Here is a 24,721-nt window from a genome sequence, read left to right as displayed (position 1 = left end):
AAGTATTTGTATGAAAAAGTATTTCTTCACATTTATGGTTAATATATGTTGCTATGAATTAATGCAGGAACTCAACTTACTTTACTAAGATCCAAGTGCAACACAGTTCTCAAACCATCTGAATAGAAAAACAAAGCAGACAACAAATTATCTAATGATCTTTTAAAAAATACATGCAAATTAATGATTAGTTAAATACTACATTTGATGTTTCAACAAAGTTTTTTAAAATTATATTTTAAGTTCTGCAGATATGTCTGCAGAATGTGCGGATTTGTTACGTAGGTGTACATGTGTCATGGTGGTATGCTGCACCAATCAACCCATCATCTACATTAGGTATTTCTCCCAATGCTGTCCCTCCCCCAGCCCTCTGCCCCCTTACAGGCCCTGGTGTGTGATGTTCCCCTCCCTGTGTCTATGTGTTCTCATTGTTTGACTCCCACTTGGGAGTGAGAACATGCAGTGTTTGGTTTTCTCTTCCTGTGTTAGTTTGCTGAGAATGATGGTTTCCAACTTCATTCATGTCCCTGCAAAGGACATGAACTCATTCCTTTTTATGGCTGCATAGTATTCCATGGTGTATATGTGCCACATTTTCTTTATCCAGTCTATCATTGATGGGCATTTGGGTTGGTTCCAAGTCTTCGCGGTTGTGAATAATGCTGCAATAAATACATGTTGATGTGTCTTTATAGTAGAATGATTTATAATCCTTTGGGTATATACCCAGTAATGGGATTGCTGGGTCAATTGGTATTTCTGGTTCTAGATCCTTGAGGAATCTCCACACTGTCTTCCACAATGGTTAAACTAATTTACACTCCCACCAACAGTGTAAAAGTGTTCCTATTTCCCCACATTCTATGCAGCATCTGTTGTTTGCTGACTTTTTAATGATTGCAATTCTAACTGGTGTGAGATGGTAATTCATTGTGATTTTGATTTGCATTTCTCTAATGACCGGTGATGATGAGGTTTTTTTCATGTTTGTTGACCGCATAAATGTCACCTTTTGAGAAATTTCTGTTTATATCCTTTGTCCACTTTTTGATGGGGTTGTTTGTTTTTATCTTATACATTTGTTTGAGTTCTTTGTAGATTCTGGATATTAGCCCTTTGTCAGATGGATAGATTGCAAAAATTTTCTCTCATTCTGTAGGTTGCCTGTTCACTCTGATGGTAGTTTCTTTTGCTGTGCAGAAGCTCTTTAGTTTAGTTAGGTCTCATTTGTCAATTTTGGTTTTTGTTGCCATTGCTTTTGGTGTTTTAGCCATGAAGTCTTTGCTCATGCCTATGTCCTGAATGGTATTGCCTAGGGTTTCTTCTAGGGTTTTTATGGTTTTAGGTCTTAGGTTTAAGTTTTTAATTCATCTTGAGTGTTTTTTTGTATAAGGTGTAAGGAAGGGGTCTAGTTTCAGTTTTCTGTGTATGGCTAGCCAGTTTTCCCAGTACCATTCATTAAATAGGGAATCCTTTCCTCATTGATTGTTTTTGTCAGGGTTGTCAAAGATCAGATGGTTGTACATGTGGTGTTATTTCTGAGGCCTCTGTTCTGTTCCATTGGTCTATATATTTGTTTTGGTACCAGTACCATGCTGTTTTGGTTACTGTAGCCTTGTAGTATAGTTTGAAGTCAGGTAGTGTGATGCTTCCAGCTTTGTTCTTTTTGCTTAGGATTGTCTTGGCTATACAGGCTCTTTTTTGGTTCCATAAAAAATTTAAAGTAGTTTTTTCTAATTCTGTGAAGAAAGTCAATGGTAGCTTGATGGGGATGGCCTTGAATCTATCAATTACCTCGGGCAGTATGGCCATTTTCACGATATTGATTCTTCTTATCCACGAGCATGGAATATTTTTCCATTAGTTTGTGTCCTCCATTATTTCGTTGAGCAGTGGTTTGTAGCTCTCCTTGAAGAGGTCCTTCACATCTCTTGTAAGTTGGATTCCTAGGTATTTTATTCTCTTTGTAGCAATTGTGAATAGGAGCTCATTCATGATTTGGTAAGTTGGATTCCTAGGTATTTTATTCTCTTTGTAGCAATTGTGAATAGGAGCTCATTCATGATTTGGCTCTCCGTTGGTCTATTATTGGTGTATAGGAATGCTTGTGATTTTTGCACACTGATTTTGTATCCTGAGACTTTGCTGAAGTTACTTATCAACTTAAGGATATTTGGGGATGAGACAATGGGGTTTTCTAAATATACAATCATGTCATCTACAAACAGGGACAATTTGACTTCCTCTTTTCCTAATTGAATATCCTTTATTTCTTTCTCTTGCCTGATTTCCCTGTCCAGAACTTCCAATACTATGTTGAATAGAAGTGGTGAGAGAGGTCATCATTGTCTTGTGGCAGTTTTCAAAGGGAATGCTTCCAGTTTTTGCCCATTTAGTAAGATACTGGCTGTGGGTTTGTCATAAATAGCTTTTATTATTTTGAGATACATTCCATCAATACCTAGTTTATTGAGAATTTTAACATGAAAGGCTTTTGAAGTTTGTCAAAGGCCTTTTCTGCATCTATTGAGATAATCATGTGGTTCTTGTCTTTGGTTCTGTTTATATGCTGGATTACATTTATTGATTTGCATATGTTGAACCACTCTTGCATCTCAGGGATGAAGCCAACTTGATTGTGGTAGATAGGTTTTTTGATGTGCTGCTGGATTCGGTTTGCAAATATTTTACTGAGAGTTTTTGCATTAATGCTCATCAGGGATATTGGCCTGAAATTTGTTGTTGTTGCTGTGTCTCTGCCAGGTTTTCGTATCAGGATGATGCTGGCCTCATAAAATGAGTTAGGGAGGATTCCCTCCTTTTCTATTGTTTGGAATAATTTCTGAAGGAATGGTACCAGCTCCTCTTTGTACCTCTGGTAGAATTCGACTGTGAATCCTTTTGGTCCTAGGCTTTTTTTGGTTGGTAGGCTAGTAATTTCTGCCTCAATTTCAGACCTTGTTATTGGTCTATTCAGGGATTTGACTTCTTCCAGGTTTAGTCTTGGGAGGGTGTATGTGTCCAGGAATGTAGCTGTTTCTTCTAGATTTTCTATTTTATTTGCGTAGAAGTGTTTATAGTATTTTCTGATGGTAGTTTGTATTTCTGTGGGATCAGTGGTGATATCCCCTTTATCATTTTTTATTGTGTCTATTTGATTCTTCTCTCTTTTCTTCTTTATTAGTCTGGCTAGTGGTCTATTTTGCTAACTTTTTCAAAAAACCAACTCCTGGATTCATTGGGTTTTTGAAAGGTTTTTCATATCTCTATTTCCATCGGTTCTGTTCTAATCTTAATTATTTCTTGTCTTCTTCTAGCTTTTGAATTTGTTTGTTCTTGTTTCTCTAGTTCTTTTAATTGTGATGTTAGGGAGTTGATTTTAGATCCTTACTGCTTTCTGATGTGGACATTTAGTGCTATAAATTTCCCTCCAAACACTGCTTTCTCTGTGTCCCAGAGATCTGGTACATTGTATCTTTGTTCTCATTGGTTTCAAAGAACTTATTTATTTCTGCCTTAATTTCGTTATTTACCCAGTATTCATTCAGGGGGAGGTTGTTCAGTTCTCGCGTAGTTGTGTGGTTTTGAATGAGTTTCTTTTTTTTTTTTTTGAGATGGAGTCTCGCTCTGTCGCCCGGGCTGGAGTGCAGTGGCCGGATCTCAGCTCACTGCACGCTCCGCCTCCCGGGTTTACGCCATTCTCCTGCCTCAGCCTCCCGAGTAGCTGGGACTACAGACGCCTGCCACCTCGCCCGGCTAGCTTTTTGTATTTTTTTTAGTAGAGACGGGGTTTCACCGTGTTAGCCAGGATGGTCTCGATCTCCTGACCTCGTGATCCGCCCATCTCTGCCTCCCAAAGTGCTGGGATTACAGGCTTGAGCCACCGCGCCCGGCCTTGAATGAGTTTCTTAATCCTGAGTTCTAATTTGATTGAACTGTGGTCTGAGAGACTGTTTCTTATGATTTATGTTCTTTTGCATTTGCTGAGGAGTGTTTTACTTCCAATTATGTGGTCAATTTAAGAATAAGTGCTATGTGGTACTGAGAAGAATGTATATTCTGTTGATTTTGGGTGGAGAGTTTTGTAGATGTCTATTAGGTCTACTTGGTCCAGAGCTGCATTTAAGTCCTGAATATCCTTGTTAATTTTCTATCTCGCTGATCTGTCTAATATTGACATTGGGGTGTTAAAGTATCCCACTATTATTGTGTGGGAGTCTATGTCTCTTTGTAAGTCTCTAAGAACTTGCTTTATGAATCTAGGTGCTCCAGTATTGGGTGCATATATATTTAGGACAGTTAGCTCTTCTTGTTGAATTGATCCCTTTACCATTATGTAATGGCCTTCTTTGTCTCTTTTGATTTTTGTTGGTTTTATCAGAGTCTGTTTTATCAGAGACTAGGAATGCAACCCCTGCCTTTTTTGTTTATTCCTCCATCCCTTTATTTTGAACTTATGTGTGTCTTTGCATGTGTGATGTGTCTCCTGAATACAGCACAGCACACCGATGGGTCTTGACTCTTTATCCAATTTGCCAGACTGTGTTTTTTAATTGGGGCATTTAGCCCATTTACATTTAAGGTTAATATTGTTATGTGTGAATTTGATTCCATTATTATGATGCTAGCTGGTTATTTTGCCTGTTGATCAATGTGGTTTCTTCATAGTGTTGATGGTCTTTACATTTTGGTATGTTTTTGCAATGGCTAGTACCATTGTTCATTTCCATGTGTTTTGCTTCCTTCAGGAGCTCTTGTAAGGCAGGCCTGATGGTAACAAAATCCCTCAGCATTTGCCTGTCTTTAAAGGATTTTATTTCTCCTTCTCTATGAAGCTTAGTTTGGCTGGATATAAAATTCTGGGTTGAAAATTCTTTTCTTAAGAATGTTGATATTGCCCCCACTGTCTTCTGGCTTGCAGAGTTTCTGCAGAGAGATCTGCTGTTAGTCTGATGGGCTTCCCCATGTAGGTAACCTGACCTTTCTCTCTGGCTGCCCTTAACATTTTTTCCTTCATTTTAACCTTGGGTAACCTGACAATTATGTGTCTTGGGATTGCTCTTCTCGAGAAGTATCTTTGTGGCGTTCTCCATATTTCCTGAATTTGAATGTTGGCCTGCCTTGCTAGGTTGGGGAATTTCTCCTGGATAATATCCTGAAGTATGTTTTCCAGCTTGGTTCCCTTCTGTCCATCACTTTCAGGTATACCAATCAAACATAGGTTTGGTCTTTTCACATAGTCCCATATTTGTTGGAGGCTTTGTTTGTTTCTTTTCATTCTTTTTTCTCTAATCTTGTCTTCACACTTTATTTCATTAAGTTGATCTTTAATCTCTGATATCCTTTCTTTCACTTGATTGATTTGACTATTGATACTCGTGTATGCTTCATGAAGTTCTCGTGCTGTGTTTTTCAGCTCCATCAAGTCATTTATGTTCTTCTGTAAACTCGCTATTCTATTTAGCAGTTCCTTAACCTTTTATTAAGGTTCTTAGGTTCCTTGCATTAGATTAGAACATGCTCCTTTAGCTCAGAGGAGTTAGTTATTACCCACCTTCTGAAGCCTACTTCTGTCAATTCATCAGACTCCCTCTCCTTCCAGTTTTGTTCCCTTGCTGGTGTGGAGTTGTTATACTTTGGGGTAGAAGAGGCATTTTGTTTTTTGTAATTTTCAGCACTTTTGCGCTGTTTTTTCCTCATCTTAATGGATTTATCTACCTTTCATCTTTGATGTTGGTGACCTTTGGATGGGGTTTTTGCATGGGCATCCTTTTTGTTGATGTTGATGTTATTGTTTTCTGTTTTTTAGTTTTCCTTCTAACAGTCAGGCCTCTCTTCTGCAGGTCTGCTGGAGCTTCCTGGAGGTCCACTCCAGACCCTGTTAGCCTTGTATCACCAGGAGGCTGCATAACAGCAAAGATTGCTGCCTGCTCCTTCCTCTGGAAGTTTCATCCAGAGGGCACCTGCCAGATGCCAGCCAGAGCTCTCCTGTATGAGATGTCTGCTGAACCTTGCTGGGAGGTGTCCCTGTTAGGAGGCACAGGGGTCAGGGACCCATTTGAGGAGACAGTCAGTCCCTTAGCAGAGCTTGAGCACTGTGCTGGGAGATCCATTGCTCTCTTCAGAGCCAGCAGGCAGGAACATTTAAATCTGCTGAAGCTGCACCCACAGCCACCCCTTCCCTCAGTTGCTCTGTCCTAGGGCAATGGGAGTTTTATCTATAAGCCCCTGACTGGGACTGCTGCCTTTCTTTCAGTGATGCCCTGCCCAGAGAGGAGGAATCTAGAGAGGCAGTCTGGCTATAGTGGCTTTGCCGAGCTGTGGTGGGTTCCACCCAGTTGGAACTTCCCAGTGGCTTTGTTTACACTTTGAGGGGAAAACCGCCTACTCAAGCCTGGGTAATGGTAGACACCCTTTCCCCTACCAAGCTCGGGCATTCCAGGTTGACTTCAGATTGCTGTGCTGGCAGCAAGAATTTCAAGCCAGTGGATCTTAGCTTGCTGGGCTCCATGGAGGTGGGATCCATTGAGTTAGAACACTTGGCTCCCTGGCTTCAGCCCTCTTTCCAGGGGAGTGAATGGTTCTGTCTCGTTGGTGTTCCACGTGCCACTGGGGTACCAAAAAAAATATCCTGGAGCTAGCTTGGTGTCTGCTGAAATGGCTGCCCAGTTTTGTGCTTGAAACCCAGGGCCCTGGTGGTGTAGGCACCTGAGGGAATCTCCTGGTCTGCAGGTTGTGAAGACCATGGGAAAAGTATAGTATCTGGGCCGGATAGCACTGTCTCTCACCACATAGTCCCTCATGGCTTCTCCTGGCTAGGGGAGGGGATTCCCTAACCCGTTGTGCTTCCTGAGTGAGGTGATGCCCTACCCTGCTTCTGCTTGCCCTCTATGGGCTGAACCCCTGTCTAACAAGTCCCAATGAGATGAGCCAGGTACCTCAGTTGGAAATGCAGAAATCACCCTCCTTCTGCATTGATCTCACTGGGAGCCGCAGACCGGAGCTATTCCTATTGGGCCATCTTGCCAGCTGCCTTTCTTTCTTTCTTTCTTTCTTTCTTTCTTTCTTTCATAGAAACAAAACATAATTCAGTTGGTCACATGATAACATATACTATTTGTTATTAAAACTTGGTAATGATCAGGCTGATTGGCACATTCAGTTGCAACATCAAGAACATCATCATTTATCCAGAGGGTGTACCTGAAGTGGAAGACTAGGCTCTTAAATGGAGATATGGAATGTCTATATAGATCAAGTGTGGTGGCTCACTCCTGTAATCCCAGCACTTTGGGAGGCTGAGGCAGGTGAATCACTTGAACTCAGGAGTTCGAGACCAGCCTGGGCAACATGGTGAAATCCTGTCTCTGCAAAAATATAAAAGTTAGCTTTGGCATGGTGGCACAGACCTGTAGTCCCAGCTACTCAGGAGGCTGAGGTGGGAGAATTGCTTGAGCCCAGGAGGTAGAGGCTGTAGTGAGCTGATATTGTGCCACTATACTTCAGCCTATTTCTGTCTCAAAAGAAAAGAAAAGAAAAGAAAAGAAATGTATATGTAGCTAATCATGTAAGATGTAAACCAAAAAGTGAAGAAAATTATATACAGACATAATCCAACCAGCTCTTTATAAGCCAAAATCTTCTCAGATTGCTTAATTTGATGGGCTTGAAATCTCATAGTCAAGTTTAATGAAGATTGACAGAGATATTTTAGGTAGAAAACATTAGGTGCAATGCCAAAAGACATTGCAAACTCAGGCATGACTTAATCAACTATGTGGCAGTCAGCGCCACATATGGACATCTTACGTCCATTGAGCCGTATAGTGGGATTGCTGTCTAGGTTAGAAGATCTGTCTTATGTGAAAATGTCAACCAGAGAAAGGCAAGGGTGCAGAGACGCATGGGGAAAAGGGAGTGTGCAAGATCCTGTCCCATATTTATAAATTAGAATTTAAGTTCTAGTTCATAAATATAATTTTCAAAAGTTGAGACTTTAGTTTATAAGAAGAGAATAGACATCAAAATTATATTTAGATAAATAAAAGGCCATTACTATTATCATTGCACTTCTCTGCCCAAAAAGACAGTATTGTGATATGCTGGGAAGGCAAGTTAAAACAATAGAAATAAAAATTGAATAGGAAAAACAATGAAACCTTTTCTAGTGTGCTGTTTATGGTAACTGGCTCCAGAGTGTAAGATTTTAACCTGCACTCTTTACTGGCTTCTGTTAAATTGCACTGAGATATTTTGTGTTGTAAACACACCAGGGTAGCTGGACATAATTCAAATAAAGCAATCAGATTTGAGAAGGATTTAGAAAAGAAAAGTGTGGGGAAGAATAAAAAGAAATAAGAATAATGCCATAGACATTGAAGAATAAAAAATAATATCAGAAGTTAGTCTTCATCAAAAAGGTATGGGTGATGAAATAAAATTGAATTGAAGTCTTTAAGAAACTCCAAGGAAAAAAGTTATCTGATGCTGAAGAAGTAACAAACAATCTAGCTTCCTGAGTTATTTAACATTATGATGAATAAATCGCCAAAACTAATATATAGTCAAAGAAATAAGAAAGAACAATCATTTTTTCATACCCAGTTTCTCCGCATACGTTTATCTGTTGTAACCAGAGTTTTGCCTTGTTTACAATCAGAGAAGGCCTATTACTCTAAAGTATATTTTCCACTAGTATTAAATAATTCACTGGTATTGTGCATTACATTTTGTGGAGAATAATAATACTAATCAGTTTCTTCAAGCTTATAATCAGTGTTCCCACCAAACACCTCCTAAACCATTTCCTAAACCAAAACTAACCACTGTTAGTTTTCTTTTACCATAGATAGTAACCAATCAACAATTAGCTTTTAATAATCAAATGTCAGAATAGAGCCTTAACTTAAAGCTTTGGCTGATAGTGTTCACTTCAGTTAAAAAAAATCATTATTATTTCCTGAAAAGGGATGTTCTTGTCAGATTGCAGATAAGCATACAATTTCTCAAATAAAATTATAAAAATCATCTTCATAACAAAATCCAAGTGAGATGTAACTTTCTTTAGGAAAACTGGATTCCTTATACTATAGTCAGAATCGATTTGAATCTTCTCTTATATATCCAAAGAACTTTGAGTTTTTAAAATCAGATTGATGGTTTTGAATTAGCTGTTACAAAAACGTAGTACAAAATCCCAACAGAACTTCCTTCTCAAATAAATCTCGCCCCTGCTCACTTCTCTCACTTAGCCACACTGTTTTCCTCCCTGGAAGCAAACAACGTAACCTTTCATGAGTATCCCTCCTGATATCGTTTGGCTCTATATCCCCACCCAAATCTCATCTCAAATTATCATTCCATATGTTGCGGGAGGGACCCGTAATCCCCATGTGTGGAGGGAGGGAAGTGATCGGATTATGCAGGTGGTTTCCCCCATGCTGCTCTCCTGATAGTGCGTGAGTTCTCATGAGATCTGATGGCTTTTTAAGTGTTTGGAACTTCCTCCTTCATAGCACTTTCCTTTCCTGCCACCTTGTGAAGAAGGCACTTACTTCCCCTTTGCCTTCTGCCATGATTGTAAGTTTCCTGAGGCTTCCCCTGCCATAGGGAACTGTGAGTAAATTAAACCTCTTTCCTTTATAAATTACCCAGTCTCAGGTATTTCTTTATAGCAGTGTGAGAATGGACAAATACAGCTCCAGAGATATTCCTCAGTACACAAATTATTATACTGTGTACATATATAATTTGTGGTGTATGTGTATGTGTGTATATATTATATATGTATACATTCCTTTCTTTGAAAAATGGCAATAGTCTATACACACTTTATTAGAATGTGTAGCTTGTGTACAGACACACGTGTAAAACAATATATATTTTAAAGAACATTTTAATATCTAGTGAATGTCCTTATCAATATATAGAAGAAACCTCATTCTTTGTTGTAGGTGCATAGCATTCCACTGTATACAAGGCCATGCCTTATGTGGCCTTTGCCTTATGGTAGACATTTATTTTGTTGTCCTAATTATAAGAATTAGGAAGACATTAATTTTGTCTTCCTAATTATAAGAAGTGCTACAATGAATTACATAGAAGCAGAATTTCTTGGTGAAAGATTTTATTCATTGATAATTCAGATAGAAATTTCCAGTCTTCTGTTTCCACTAGGAATGTACTCTTTCTTCATTCAGGTTGGAGTCAATCTCTGCACATTTCACCTTGCTCAAATTTCTTATCCTGCTGAAATATGTATGCTTGTACAGAGAGATAGATGATGGGTTGCCATTTGTAAAGCCAGGGGAACCCTAGTTTTCAAGCCACTCCAGTCAGGACTGAGGCAAAATTAGAAATTAAGCCATGTTTACCAGAGACACGACAATGTGATATGGCTATAGTTTTTCACCTCTCAAATGTTTGCTTTTCCTCTCCAGTCTTGTACTCTAACACTGAGAGCTAGGATCTGAGGAACTGGGATCCAACACTCTCCTGTTTAAATATTGTTCTGGTCCTCAGGCCTGAGGTTGGGGCCTCAGCTCCCCATCCCTAGTTTCTGTCTGATAACCCTGACTCATATCTCAGCACTCCTAATCAATGACTTGGGTCATTTTTATGGGGAGGGAAGTATTTTAAGTTGTAATCTTGACTATGGACATTGGAAAGACTTAAATAACATTTCACAGACCACTGGATGACTTTTTAGTTCAACAACTTTAATTAAAAACCTGAAGACATAAATCAACTTAATGTTATCTTAAGGAACTTGGTTAAAAACAGGTTGACAGAGGGAACATTTTATTCAAAATGTGATCTAAGACTCAGTGTGCTTTTCCGAGAAATCTGTTGATCTTGGCTGTAAGAAATTTCAAGTCCTAAAAGAGAAGTAATACTTTTAGACAAAGACTAAGTGTGTACTTGTATACAAAGACAATTTTAATCTCTTTCGGGTTGTATTTCTTAAAACTGCAAAATTTGCTTGCTTCATAAAAAACAAGGCCTTTGAGATTGAATAATATAGTGAATTTGCCATTAGCAAAAGTGACACTGAAATAGTCATTTTCACATATTTACAAAACTTAAGCCTATATTTAAGAAGACTGGAAAGGAAACAATTTTATACAATCAAGATAGTATAGGAGTTCTAAAATTTGTTCAGATGGAGGGACACTGTGTTCTTTGATAATAACATAAAATAGAGTTATCATAAAACTCAGTGTCTAATGATGAATTGTGGGCCTTAAGAAATACTGTTATAAAGTTGATTATATTGTAAACCCATAGGCAACAAGTTTTTAAGAAAAATGTATGAAAAATACTTGAGAAACCTCTAACATTAAAATATTTTGCTTTTTCTGCTGGAATACAAAAGAGTCAGCTTGCAGAGCATTGATGTTTCAAAAGAGAAAAACTTCATCAGAGAAAAAAATAGAAGCCTATTATTGGCTGCTGCTCTAATAAGCTTTTATTAGAAAATAGGTTAGCAATTAATTCTGCAAAATTGAGCACATAGCTTTGAACTTGATAGTTCTGCTCTGTCTCTCAGGCTGATAAATGTATATGAGTATATATTTTTTCCTCATTGGCAACAAAATATCACTTTGGTCAGTACTTTCCTTAAGGGCTTGGAAATAAAACAGTGCATTTATTAAATTCCTTAGGGACCATGACCTTCAGGATATCTCTTCAAACTCTCATGGTTTTAGGAGCAGACACTTGGCATCTTAAAGGTTTTTAAAACAGAACCCCAATATCATGAAAAAAGAAATAGAAGACTTGTAGATTCGGAAAATCAATTCGTTTCACTAATACATGAATATTAAGAAAGGAGTATATGCTTTGAAAAACTTTTCCAGAGCATTCACTCTGATTGTAAAGATCAGTACGGATCATCACGCTGTGTGAAGTTAAAAAACGTTGCACTGGGTGTTTGAGAACAAGCACTTAGAGTTGCAATCAAAATGAAAACAAATTAGTGCAATTAATTTATTGATTTATAACATCCTTTTCCTTTGCGGTGATTGTTTAAAATATTATGGTCTCATAAATAACTGGTCTGAACTGCTCTCATTTCTGTCTTAGATTATTGCAAGAGCTTCTTACACTCTTCCTGCTTCTCTCTCGTGTCTTTTCCCTTTCAGGCTTGCCTCAACACAGCAGCCAGAGGAATCCAGTTAAGCCCAAGGCAGATAATATCATTCTTCTTTCAAAGTCTACCACATCTTTCCCATCTCATTTAGAGTAAAAGCCTGAGTGCCTATAAGCCCCCACAAGACCCTCACTCATTCCTCTCTGGCTCCTTTTACCTAGTCGCTGACCTCTTCAAAGGTCTTTGGAGATAGCAGGCATGCTCTGCCACAGGGCCTTTGCACCTGCTTCCCCTCATCCTTCCCCCGACATCCTCCAGGTTGACTCCTCTTATCCTTGGGATCAGTGAGGCTTGTTACCATCTAGAAACAGATCCCTGCCTTATTTATTTTTCTTTGTTATCATCACTATGCAACATACTGAATATTTTATTTCCTCTTCTTATTTATTATCTCCCTCCTCTACAAGAATTTAAACTCAGTGAGGGCAGAGGCTTTTGTTTGTTTTGCTCACTATTTTATTGTTGGTACTTAGACGGAAGCCTGGTACATAGAAAATGCTCAATAAAAATTTTCTGAATTCTTATAAGAATAAACTCTAAGTGCCTCTGCCTTCATACAGTATCAGTGCTCCAAAGACCACCAGGAACACACCTGCAGTTAAATTAGTTGGCTTTCTTACTTATTGTGGGAAGAAAGGGTGCACACCATGGGAAACCACGGGGTGTCTCAGTAAGAGGGTATTAGGAGGAAACTATCATATTATTTAGGTTTTGGATGGGTGATTTGGGGGAGAGTCTAAGAAGGCAGGGATTTTCTCTAGATTAGATGTTGTCAGAAAGCAGAGGCGTTCCTGTGACTGGGTAAAGAATAGCAGTCATTCATTCAGCAAGAGAGAGGGATGTTTGGTATTTTGTGGGTTGCACAGTGACCTTCTTTTCTGATCTTAGACAAAATTTACAAGTGGCCTGGCTTTGTCTCATTTTGTTGTGGTCTGAGAGTAAACGTGTCCAGACTGGTATTCTGTGACAGTGTTTAAGAGAAGCATTATGCAGCCTAGCTGTGAGTGTAGTACTCACAGTTTCTGAATGCCAGGGTTTGCTCTTTTTTTTCTTTTAATTTATCACAAGCAAGTAAGCTTCTTTGGGGAAGGAGTGAGAAGGGACTTAGGAATAAGCAGGGGACAGGGGTTAGAGGCTTTTTCACAGACTCTTGTAGCTGTGCGTGGTGGTCCTGTCTTCCCACAAGAACACCACTCCTGCTACCTTCTTCACTGTCTCATTCACTGTCAGGAGGAAGGGGCAGTGATGAGGTGAGGTCCTTGAGCCGACTTGAAAGACGCCCTGTCTGTTTGCTGCTTTTGCCACATTTGTCTCTGGTCAGGGCAAGAAGATTAGAACTATGAAGCCAAGGTCAACCTAGTAGCAGCTTAACCTTTCTCACTTTCTTTCACCAGAGGAGGAGTCAGGAGAAAGCTACTTCCCTTTACTTATGGCTTTAATGAGTATGTCATTTTCATTGAAAATCATTTGTCCAGGGGCCTTTAAAATGTCTTCACAGAAATTTCCTTGTTGAAGGAAGGGAATTAGTCCTTCATATATGTTCCCGGAACAGACCTTACTTCTAAGAAGAGAAAACTGGGCGACACAATTTAACGGCCAAGTCCAGGTTAAATTCCTCATTCACCTCTACCTCCAGTATCTTGCTAACGCTTTCTAAACATTCTGTCATTTAGAGGTTTGTTTACAGGAGCACGTTTTCCTAGGCAGATTATGGAAGGGGGAAGGGAGAAAGAAAAGGAAGGTTGCTATCGCTGGTGACACACGGTTAACTGTGGATAATTACACAGGTTGCTATGCTACACGAACTAGTCAAGATAAGGCAGAGCTCAGCGGTAGGGATTTTAATGGCATAGGTGGGGTGAGGGAATAAGGTCTAGAGAAGCTCTGAAGCAAAGGGCGCTTTTGGAAGGGCAGGTTCGGGGAGTTTCCTTGGTGAAGGAAGGACAGGAGAAACAGAGATTGCATGGTGGGACAGGGAAGGGAAAACAGTGTCTGAGAGGGATCACGTGAGGGGATCTCCTCCCAACAAGCCATATTTAACGAGGAGGGCACACCGGTGCCCTGACCTGGCTGCAAAGGAAGCAGAAACCTGACATATAGCAAGCAGAAGACACGGGCACAGGATTTTACTTATTTATTTTCCTTCTTTGGTCGTGTACCCACACATTTTATCAGGAGCTATGTCTACCATCTGCCATGTAAGGTGCACCTCCAGTTCACCAGAACAAAGAGAATAATAACATCCCAGGATAGGAGAAGAGAATCACTTGGTAACTTTGTCATAAATGAACCAGGATGTTCTATAGTGGTGATGAGGGAGCCGACCAAAGGAGAAACAATAGTCAGTGGAAAACCATGTTTTGTATGAGACCAAAGCAGGAAGTGTCTGGCAGAGTAGATTTTTTCTTTTTTTGGTACACAAATACAGTCCTTTCTAATAGAAATGAATTTTAATTTTAAAGGAAAGCTTCTTCCCCCTTCTATTAATGACTGCATATGCAAATCTATTTTTCTTACCTGGAGGCAAAATATAATTTAAAAAAACCAAAGAAAAGGAGAAGTTTTGAGTACCACAATTTTTCTTACTCATAAAACTAGATTCCCTTGAAAATATTATTCTCTTCAAATCATAATTTAGAGCTGCAGTAGGATATATTTCATGCTAAGTGGGGTAATTTTATTCAGCTTTGTGCATGGAGGAGTATATTTATTCAATAAATGAAAATATCTACCTCTATAGCTCTTAAAAACTGGTGTTTTGTGTTTATCCATTACTTAGGACTTCTTAAATGTCTTTGGAGGAAGTTTTGTGAATTACTTAAACTTTTTTTTTTTTTTTTTTTTGAGACGGAGTCTCGCTCTATCGCCCAGGCTGGAGTGCAGTGGCCGGATCTCAGCTCACTGCAAGCTCCGCCTCCCGGGTTTACACCATTCTCCTGCCTCAGCCTCCTGAGTAGCTGGGACTACAGGCGCCCGCCACCTCGCCCGGCTAGTTTTTTGTATTTTTCAGTAGAGACGGGGTTTCACGGTGTTAGCCAGGATGGTCTCGATCTCCTGACCTCGTGATCCACCCGTCTCGGCCTCCCAAAGTGCTGGGATTACAGGCTTGAGCCACCGCGCCCGGCCTACTTAACCATTTTTTTACAGCAGTGTCTGAGGCCTGAGAAATACTATAAAGTTTGGCTGGTGACACCTGGTGGTTAAACATGATAATTACACACAACATGTAGCACAGGCTTTACTACCAGGCACAGAAGCGCCTTGTATTGATCCGTTCTCACACTGCTAATGAAAACATACCCGAGACTGGGTAATTTATAAAGAAAAAGAGAGTTAATGGACTCACAGTTTCACATGGTTGGGGATCCCTCACAATCATGGCAGTAGGCGAAGGAGGAGCAAAGTCACGTCTTACATGGAGGCAGGCAAGAGAGCATGCGCAGGAAACGACCCTTTATAAAACCATCAGATCTCGTGAGACTTATTCATTATCACAAGAACAGCAAGGGAAATCTGCCCCCATGATTCAATTACCTCCCACCACGTCCCTCCTATGACAGGGAGATTATGGGAGCTGCAATTCAAGATGAGATTTTGGTGGAGACACAGCCAAACCATATTACTTCTCCATCAATCAGAGTTCCTGGTTGTAAGTAACCAAAACAAACCTTGCTTACTTGAGCAGAAAGGCGGTGTCTCATGAGGACAATGTCTCCACTTAACAGTAACATTATGGGCATCAGGTTCAGGTTCTGGATGCCCCAGCTTGCTGCTCCTTGACACTGGAATTTATGTCACCACTGTCAATGTCACCTCAGCCTCCTTGAATCTCAATATCCCAATTCAAAGCCTAGATTAGGATGCATCTAACTGGGCTGACCACAGTCATAGACGAATACCAAACCTGCAAGGAATGCTGGGACATTTTGGCTTATTTAATGAAATATGGACTTTGCCTTCCAAGGTATTAATGGTACAGAATTAACTACTAAGGAAAGGGGTCTGTATCCTGAGCACACAGCCAAAGGACAAATGTCTACTAGACACCTTAATCTCATTAGGCATCAGGCATAACCACAATGCACTTCCCTTTTAATGACACACAAGACTGCAAATGTTTTATGCCATCAAACCCTTTGATGAGCTTTTACAAAAATAATTTTGTAGTAGTTTTACAAAGAGATGACTAAAAAATAACTTGACAAAGTAGCCACTATCGTATTCCCTCTCGTACTATCCAAACATCTACCTATCTTTCTCTTTCTCTCTCTCTTTTCTTTTTTTTTTTTTAGATTGAGTCTCGCTCTGTTGCCAGGCTGGAGGGCAGTGGTGTGATCTCAGTTCACTGCAACTTCCACCTCCCAGGTTGAAGTGATTCTCCTGCCTCAGCCTCCTGAGTAGCTGGGACTACAGGCGCGTGCCACCACACCAAGCTAATTTTTGTATTTTTAGTAGAGATGGAGTTTCACCATGTTAGCCAGGATGGTCTTGATCTCTTGACCTTGTGATCCACCCACCTCAGCCTCCCAAAGTGCTGGGATTATAGGTGTGAGCCACCCTGCCTGGCCCTATCTTCTCTTTCCCAGTGTCTTCCCTGAGACATTCTGTTACACCAGGGGTTTGGTCTAGGTCCTGTTGCTTGCTGCACAGAAAGCCAATCACTGAGTCACGGAATATCGCTGGGAAAGAAGGCCTTATTTGGGTGCTGCGGCTAAGCAGAATAAAGGATCAGTCTCGAATTCATCTCCTCAAGCTACTAAAATCTGGGGTCTATAAAGTAGGGAAGAAAAGTAACTATGTGTGGGAAAACAGGAATTAAGGAGGGGTAAGAAAGAGGAGTTGGTCAACAAGCAAGTGGTCAGTTAGGTCAGTGAGGTGTCTGGTGTCTCATTGTTTAGATGTGATAATCCGGTAAGTTTCAGTTCCTTGAAGCTTTCTGGGAGGCTTGATGGTTGGTTTACCAAGAAAGGAACACTGATAAGACAAATGTAACTTTCTTAAGTTTTACCCTGGGAGGGTCAATTTCTAAGTTTAGTCAAAAGAAACCCAAAACATCTATTCTTTAGAACAGTTGGGCTGGTTTTAATTTCTTGCCACTCAATCACTTTCCTCTCCATTCCTACCTACTGCTTACTCCCAGAAGTAATCGCTCCAATAAATTATCATGTAGTACTTATTATGCATTTTTATTATTTAAATTTTACATCACCTTGCCTTCCATATAATGTGACATCAGGCAAGCCTTTTCATCTCTCTAAGCCTCAGTTTCCCCATTTGTAAAATGGAAATGTAATTATAAGCCTGACATAGTTATTACAAGTTTTTAAAATATTTACAAAGCACTTAAGCACAATGCCTGGGATTTGATGAGTTTTCCAAAATGATAGTGAATATTATTTCACATCTTTATCTGATCTTGAACTCCTTAAAGGCAAGGACCACATCTTATTTATTTTATTTTGTGGACATAGGTTCTGGTGCTCCATGAATGTCTGTTGAATTGCATTTCCTGCCCCTGAATAGAAGCTAGGTCTCTACATCTGCTTCTATATCGCCATTTATTTATAGGCCTATTTGAGTCTTGTTCCTCAAAACTATGCCTAACAGGAAATTAAATCTCTCCACAGGTCTTCCAGAGTGCACTAAAGCAGAAGATAACATAAGATTTTTATCTTACCATGAAAGTGTTATCTGAAGGACAGCTAAGGCTTTGTGTTGTTCAACCAGTACATCTCACTTCATGGCTCCTTATATTTTTTATTCTAAAGTCTATCTCTTGTCTAAAACCTGCTCGACTTCCAATTTATCAAAGAAAACCTTTTATAGCTGCTTGGAATGCTCCAACAGATCAGTGTTTGATAAAATATAATTTAAGACTAAATTTGAAAATGTTTCCAGTGATTGGAAGCCCACTGGCCAAGGCCAGGGGGCAAAATGTCACTATATTTTATGTCAACAGATTGGGATACTATCCGTGGTATACATCACAAGGGGTCCCCATTAATGGAGGTCTCCCACAGAACATAAGTTTACAAGTACATCTGGAAAAAGCTGACCAAGATATTAATTATTACATCCCTGCTGAAGATTTCAGTGGACTTGCCGTTATAGATTGGGAATATTGGCGACCACAGTGGGCCCGGAACTGGAATGCAAAAGATGTCTACAGAAAGAAGTCAAGAAAGCTTATTTCTGATATGGGAAAGAATGTATCAGCTATGGATATTGAATATTTAGCTAAAGTGACCTTTGAAGAAAGCGCAAAAGCTTTCATGAAGGAAACCATCAAATTGGGAATTAAGAGTCGACCCAAAGGTCTTTGGGGTTATTATTTATATCCTGATTGTCACAATTACAATGTTTATGCCCCAAACTATACTGGGTCATGCCCGGAAGAGGAAGTCTTGAGGAACAATGAGCTCTCTTGGCTCTGGAACAGCAGTGCTGCTTTATATCCTTCTATCGGTGTCTGGAAATCCCTTGGAGACAGTGAAAACATTTTGCGCTTCTCCCAATTTCGGGTGCATGAATCCATGAGGATCTCTACCATGACATCTCACGATTATGCTCTGCCTGTATTTGTCTACACAAGGCTAGGGTACAGAGATGAACCTTTATTTTTTCTTTCTAAGGTAAGAAACTTCTTGTCCAATGGTGGGGGATTTCCTCCTTATCTCTAAAAGGACATTTCTTTGTTAATTATGTTCTTTGAAGAACTGATTTCAATTAATGGTCTGTTATGTAGGAGCATAATTCTTCCTTGACTAGTCATGCGTTTAGACTCTTCATTTATGACAACTGAATTTTGATTATCTTATTCATTATTATTCTCTTAAGGAACAAAGTAAGGTGAGAAAGGGTTAAAGTAGATACCAGCAACTATTACATTTCCTGCACACCAACTTTAACTATATTCACAATTGGGCATTCTGGAAGGTTATCAAAATGATCAACAGTGAGCAGGTAGATAATCAAAAAGGATGTTTTGAAATGGAGTGTTTGCTCATACATGTGGAAGCAGAATTGTCTAGCCACTTAAACGAAAAATTCTGGGGAAAGTAGTGGGTATCCTAATTTTTTTTTTTCTTCAAGACGGAGTTTTTTGCTCTTGTCACCCAGGCTGGAGTGCAATGATGCAGTCTTGGCTCACTGCAACCTCCACCTCCGGGGTTCAAGTGATTCTTCTGCCTCAGTCTCCCAAGTAGCCGGGTTTACAGGCACCCACCACCATGCCCAGCTAATTTTTGTCCTTTTAGTAAAGATGGGGTTTCACCACGTTGGACAGGTTGATCTTGAACTCCTGATTTCAGGTGATCCACCAGCCTTGGCCTCCCAAAGTGCTGGGATTACAGGCATGAGCCACCGTGCCCAGCCTAATCTTTGGATTTGGATAATTTTGTGTAACTTTTCTACATTGAGAAGCCTTGGGACTTGTGGAGGGCTTCACATGTGATGCAGTGATGTTTTCAGGTATTACTGGACACCAGTGGTTTAATATATTTTAACAGAGGCATTTTTCCTTTCTGCACCATTGCAAATTTCAACTCACCAATATCTGTTAAAGATGTTCTGAGTTTCACATGCATCTGTGTGAAGAGACCACCAAACATGCTTTGTGTGAGCAATAAAGCATTTTAATCACCTGGGTGCAGGCGGGCTGAGTCGAAAAAGAGAGTCAGCAAAGGGAGATGGGGTGGGGCCATTTTATAGCATTTGGGTGGGTAGTGGAAAATTACAGTCAAAGGGGGTTGTTCTCTGGTGGGCAGGGATGGGGGTCACAAGGTGATCAGTGGGGAAGCTTTTGAGCCAGGATGAGCCAGGAGAAGGAATTTCACAAGATAATGTCATCAGTTAAGGCAGGGACCAGCCATTTTCACTTCTTTTGTGGTGGAATGTCATCAGTTAAGGCAGGAATTAGCCATTTTCACTTCTTTTGTGATTCTTTACTTGTTTCAGGCCATCTGGATGTATATATACATGCAGGTCACAGGGGATACGATGGCTTAGCTTGGGCTCAGAGGCCTGACATTCCTGCCTTCTTATATTAATAAGAAAAATACCATAAAATAGTATTGAAGTGTTGGGGCAGTGAAAAGTTTTGGGGGGTGGCATGGAGAGATAATGGGCAATGTTTCTCAGGGCTGCTTTGAGCAGGATTAGGGGTCATGTGGGAACCTAGAGTAGGAGAGGTCAAGTTGAAGGAGGATTTTGTGGTAAGGGGTGATACTGTGGGGTTGTTAGAAGGAGCATTTTTCATGTAGAATGATTGGTGATGGCCTGGATACGATTTTGGATGAATTGAGAAACTAAATGGAAGATACAAGGTCCAAATAAAAGAAGGAGAAAACAGGTATTAAAGGACTAATAATTGGGAGGACCCAGGACATCCAATTAAAGAGTGCCCAAGGGGGTTCAGCGTAATTAGTTGCTTGATTGGTGGGTTTTTGGGTTCTATCCTTGAGTTTTTTTATGTTGTCATACACCAGGCCAGATTGATTTAGGTAAAAACAACACTATTCATTTAAAAATATACAGAGTCCTCCTTTTTCAGCAGTGAGCAAGTCAAGGTCTTGGCGGTTCTGGAGGACAACTGCAGCTAAAGAGTCAACTTGGGCCTGGATGACTGATAAAGCTTGTAATATGTCTGTGTTGCTAGCAGAGAAGTCATTAGAGAGGCTATGGAATGTAGTGACAGAGGTTGAAATGCCTGCTGTTCCAGTACCAAGAGCAATAGTGGAGGCAGAAAGTCCTAAACTGACAAGCAAAGGAATTAGTGAAATAACTCTTTTTTGTTGTGTTGGTGTCATGAGGGGAACAGGGAGCTCTTCAGTCCCATTTGCAAATTGAATTTTTGGAGTAAGGGAAACTAGTGTGCATGTACCTGTCCAATTAGTGGGTAGACACATGTAGATAGAACGCCACAGAGGAAGAAGAGACTTGTATGAGGCAAAGCTGGAAATGCAAAGTAAAAAGATGAAAAGGAGTACTGAAAGTGGTGTCTTCTACCCAGACTCCTAGGGATCCAGCTAGGGCGGCAGCTGTCAGAGGTTGTAAAGGGGACTGATGGGGTAACTGTGTAGAGGGGGAGATTTGATTTTCATGGTGTATGAGAAAACATTGAGTGTCTATGAGCAAACTTTCACTGTTATTTATGGGGCTTGGTATGAGTAAACAAGAAGAGGGGCTGGGAGGAGAGTCTGATGACAAAGGGGAAGGTAGACAAGGATGGAGTGAAATACAGGGTAAGTGTCTTCCTAAGCAATAATTACTGCTAATGTTTTTAAGTTTGCCGGTATTGATTGAGGGCTTGTCTGTAATATGGAGCTGGAAGGCTCCAATTGTTTCAGTGATGTGTGTAGTTGGGCTGTGGAGATGAACGAAAAGGTGAAAGGCTACCCAGGGGAATTCCAGTGGGTCTTTGCCGAGAGATACATAAAGGAGCAGCCACAGGAATAGTAGTTTGTGTTGTGAGGGGTCTAAATATGGGGGGAGTAGAGTTGATATAAAGAGAAAGGTTTTTTGACTAAGTGCAGAGGAGGGTGGCAGCTTGCTGATGTGAAATGTCTGGGGAGATCTTGCTGGACCTGTCTAGAAAGTAAAGAAGTTCTTCAGGAGGATAAAGGTGAGGGCTGTTAAAGGAAGTTCGGAGGTGTAGGGAGACAGGTGCCCAGTCTGTATGTAAGGCAGGGACAGCTGTGTAGGTGCTGGAAGAAAGGGAAATGCAAAGCCAGCAATTGTTGGCTAAGGAGGGATTAGAAACAGCTAGGAGAGAGTGAGTAACGTTGATAGTGTGGTGGAGATAGCTGGGGAGAGGTAGAGGGTGGCATAAGGATGGGAATGAGAATAAGAGTGAGTATAAAAGTAAAGAATAGAACTTCATCAGGGTGAAAGTATTGGAGGGTGCCCTGCCAGCAAAGATCATCTATCCACTCTAAGAGGGAGTTAAGAGTGGCCATTTAGGGATAGCACCAGGAGATATCAGCTGTGATGTCTTGGAGAAACAGTGTAAACCAGCAGTGTAAACAAGAGTAGGGCATTTATGAGTAGTTGAGAACGATAAATAGGAGTATGACTAGACAGAAGATAGCAGGGATGACTAGTTTTTGGGGCTCAGTCCAAGTAGTGGGGGTGACTGCGTAAAGCCCTGTTGGAAAAAGTAGGGTAAGGATGAACAGACCTAATAGAATGAAGGGATGTATTAGGCTCATAAGGGTTATTACTGTTCTTCAGAAATGCGAGTGAGTTTAAGGCAAGTAGGGGAGAGTACTTGCAACTTCCAGGAGAAAGAGGAGGTATTAGGCTGGTTGTCTGATGAACACAGCTTTATTCTGGAATAATGAGCCCAGTGGGCAGGATCCTGCAGACAAACGGCAGTTGGGGTACTATAGATGACTAAGTAAGGTCTGGTCCATCAAGGTTGTAGAGTTTGAGGGGTCAGATTCTTAATAAGAACTGATCGTCCAGCTAGGGTGTCTTCATATGGCTGGGAATCTGGAGTAGGCAAGAGAAGATTAGCAGCCTGGCTAATTTCCTGTCTAGCCTGCTGGAGGACGAGAAGATAGTTGCCTAGAGGGCTGGTGTCTGGGACAAGGTTGGGGCTGAGCAAGAAAGTGCATCCATATAAAATTTCAAATGGACTGTACCCTATAACATCTTGAGGACAGGCTCTAATTCTGAGAAGGGAAAGAGGTAAAAGTACTGTCCAGTCCTTTTTAAGTTGGAGGCTGAGCTTGGTGAGGTGTGTCTTTAAAAGACGATTAGTCTGTTCTACCTTTCCTGAAGATTGAGAATGGTAAGGGATATGAAGTTTCCACTGAATACCAAGAGCCTGAGAAACTGCTTGAGTGATTTGACTAGTAAAAGCCGGTCCGTTATCAGACTGTATAGAGGTGGGAAGGCCAAACTGAGGAATTATCTCTAACAGAACGGAAGAAATGACCACAGTGGCCTTCTCAGACTCTGTGGGAAAGGCCTCTACCCATCCAGTGAAAGTGTCTACCCAGACCAAGAGGTATTTTAGTTTCCTGACTCAGGGCAGGTGAGTAAAGTCAATTTGCCAGTCCTGGGCAGGGGCAAATTCTCGAGCTTGATGTGCAGGGAAGGGAGGAGGCCTGAACAATCCCTGAGGGGGAGTAGAATAGCAGACAGAACACTGAGAAGTGATTTCCTTGAGGATAGATTTCCACGATGGAAAGGAAATGAGAGGTTCTAAGAGACTGGCTAGTGGCTTATAACCTACATGGAAGAGGTTATGAAATGATGACAGAATAGAGTGGGCCTGTGAGTCTGGAAGGAGATATTTTCCTTGGTCTAAGAACCATTTGCCTTATGTGGGAAGAGATTGATAGGTGGAAGTTTCAGTGGGGGAATACATGGGAGTGACCAATGAGAAGGAGAAAAAACTGACCATGAGGGACAGAAGCTGGAATGCTAGCTGCTTCTTTAGCTACCTTATCAGCATAGGCATTGCCTAGAGCAATGGGATCTGACACCTTTTGATGGCCTTTGCAGTGAATGACTACAGCTTCCTTTGGAAGTAAAGTGGCCCTGACAAGAGTTTTTATCAAAGAGGCATTAATGATGGAGGACCCTTGTGTAGTGAGGAAACCTCTTTCTGCCCATATAACAGCATGGTGGTGCAGGGTATGAAAGGCATATTTAGAGTCAGTATAAATATTGATGCGTAGTCCCTTTGCAAGAGTGAGGGCCCAAGTTAAGGCAATGAGTTCGGCTTGCTGAGAGGTAGTGGAGAGGGGCAGAGTGGTAGCCTCAATGATAGATGTGGAAGATACTATAGCATAGCCTGCCTCTGCTGGTGAGTGGCGATTAGGCCTGGTGGAACTGCCATCAATAAACCAAATGTGATCAGGGTGAGGAACAGGAAAGAAGGAAATATGGGAAAATGGGGTGAATGTCAGGTGGATCAGAGAGATACAGTCATGGGTGTTAGGTGTGGTATCTGGAATAATGTGGGAGGCTGCATTGAAGTCAGGGCCAGGAATAATGGTAATTGTAGGAGACTCAACAAAGGGTGACTATAGCTGAAGAAGCCAGGGAGCAGAAAGTATATGCATCAGGTGTGGGGAAGAAAATAGATTTTGGAAGTTATGAGAGCATAGTTTGTGATTTTGAGGGCCTCTAAAAGTATTAGGGTGGCAGCAGCCACTGCAAGGAGGCATGATGGCCAGCCTAAAACAGTAAGGTTAAGTTGTTTGGACAAAAAGGCTACAGGACACGGTCCCAGTCCTTGTGTAAGAATTCCAACTGCATAGCCCTGCACTTCAGCTGTGTGTAATGAAAAGGGTTGGGATGAGTCAGGGAGAGCTAGTGTGGGAGCAGTCTCTAAAGCTGTCTTCAAGGAATGGGAAGAGGATTTAGGATCTATGGGGTCAGCTAGGTTTCCTTTTGTGAGTTTATATAATGGTTTTGTTAGGATGGCAAAACCAGGTATCTGAAGGAAAAAGTATCGAACCATGTCTAGGAAGGAAAGGAGTTATTGTTTTGTAGAAGGTGTTGGGGTTTGAGAGATCAGTTGGAGACGATCGGCAGGGAGAGCATGTGTGTTTT

General features: G+C 40.8%; 1 protein-coding gene across 2 annotated transcripts in view; it reads left to right on the top strand.

Annotated features, from left to right (window-relative positions):
• LOC117073115 (hyaluronidase-4) overlaps nt 1–24,721 on the top strand; it is a 41,796-nt gene that overhangs the window by 5,753 nt on the left and 11,322 nt on the right. For both annotated transcript variants that reach the window (XR_004433115.1, XM_033193650.1), the window contains one exon: nt 17,782–18,786. Coding sequence is in view for 1 of the 2 variants with exons in the window: in XM_033193650.1 (XP_033049541.1) it covers nt 17,833–18,786 (954 nt within the window). In the remaining variant the exon portion in view is untranslated. The remainder of the gene's footprint in view (nt 1–17,781; nt 18,787–24,721) is intronic.

Source organism: Trachypithecus francoisi, unplaced genomic scaffold (assembly GCF_009764315.1).
Source record: "Trachypithecus francoisi isolate TF-2019V2 unplaced genomic scaffold, Tfra_2.0 Lachesis_group4, whole genome shotgun sequence".
In the NCBI taxonomy this organism is placed as follows: domain Eukaryota; kingdom Metazoa; phylum Chordata; class Mammalia; order Primates; family Cercopithecidae; genus Trachypithecus; species Trachypithecus francoisi.
Note: the sequence above shows the minus strand (reverse complement) of the source record. Positions and strands in the feature narration are given on the sequence as shown.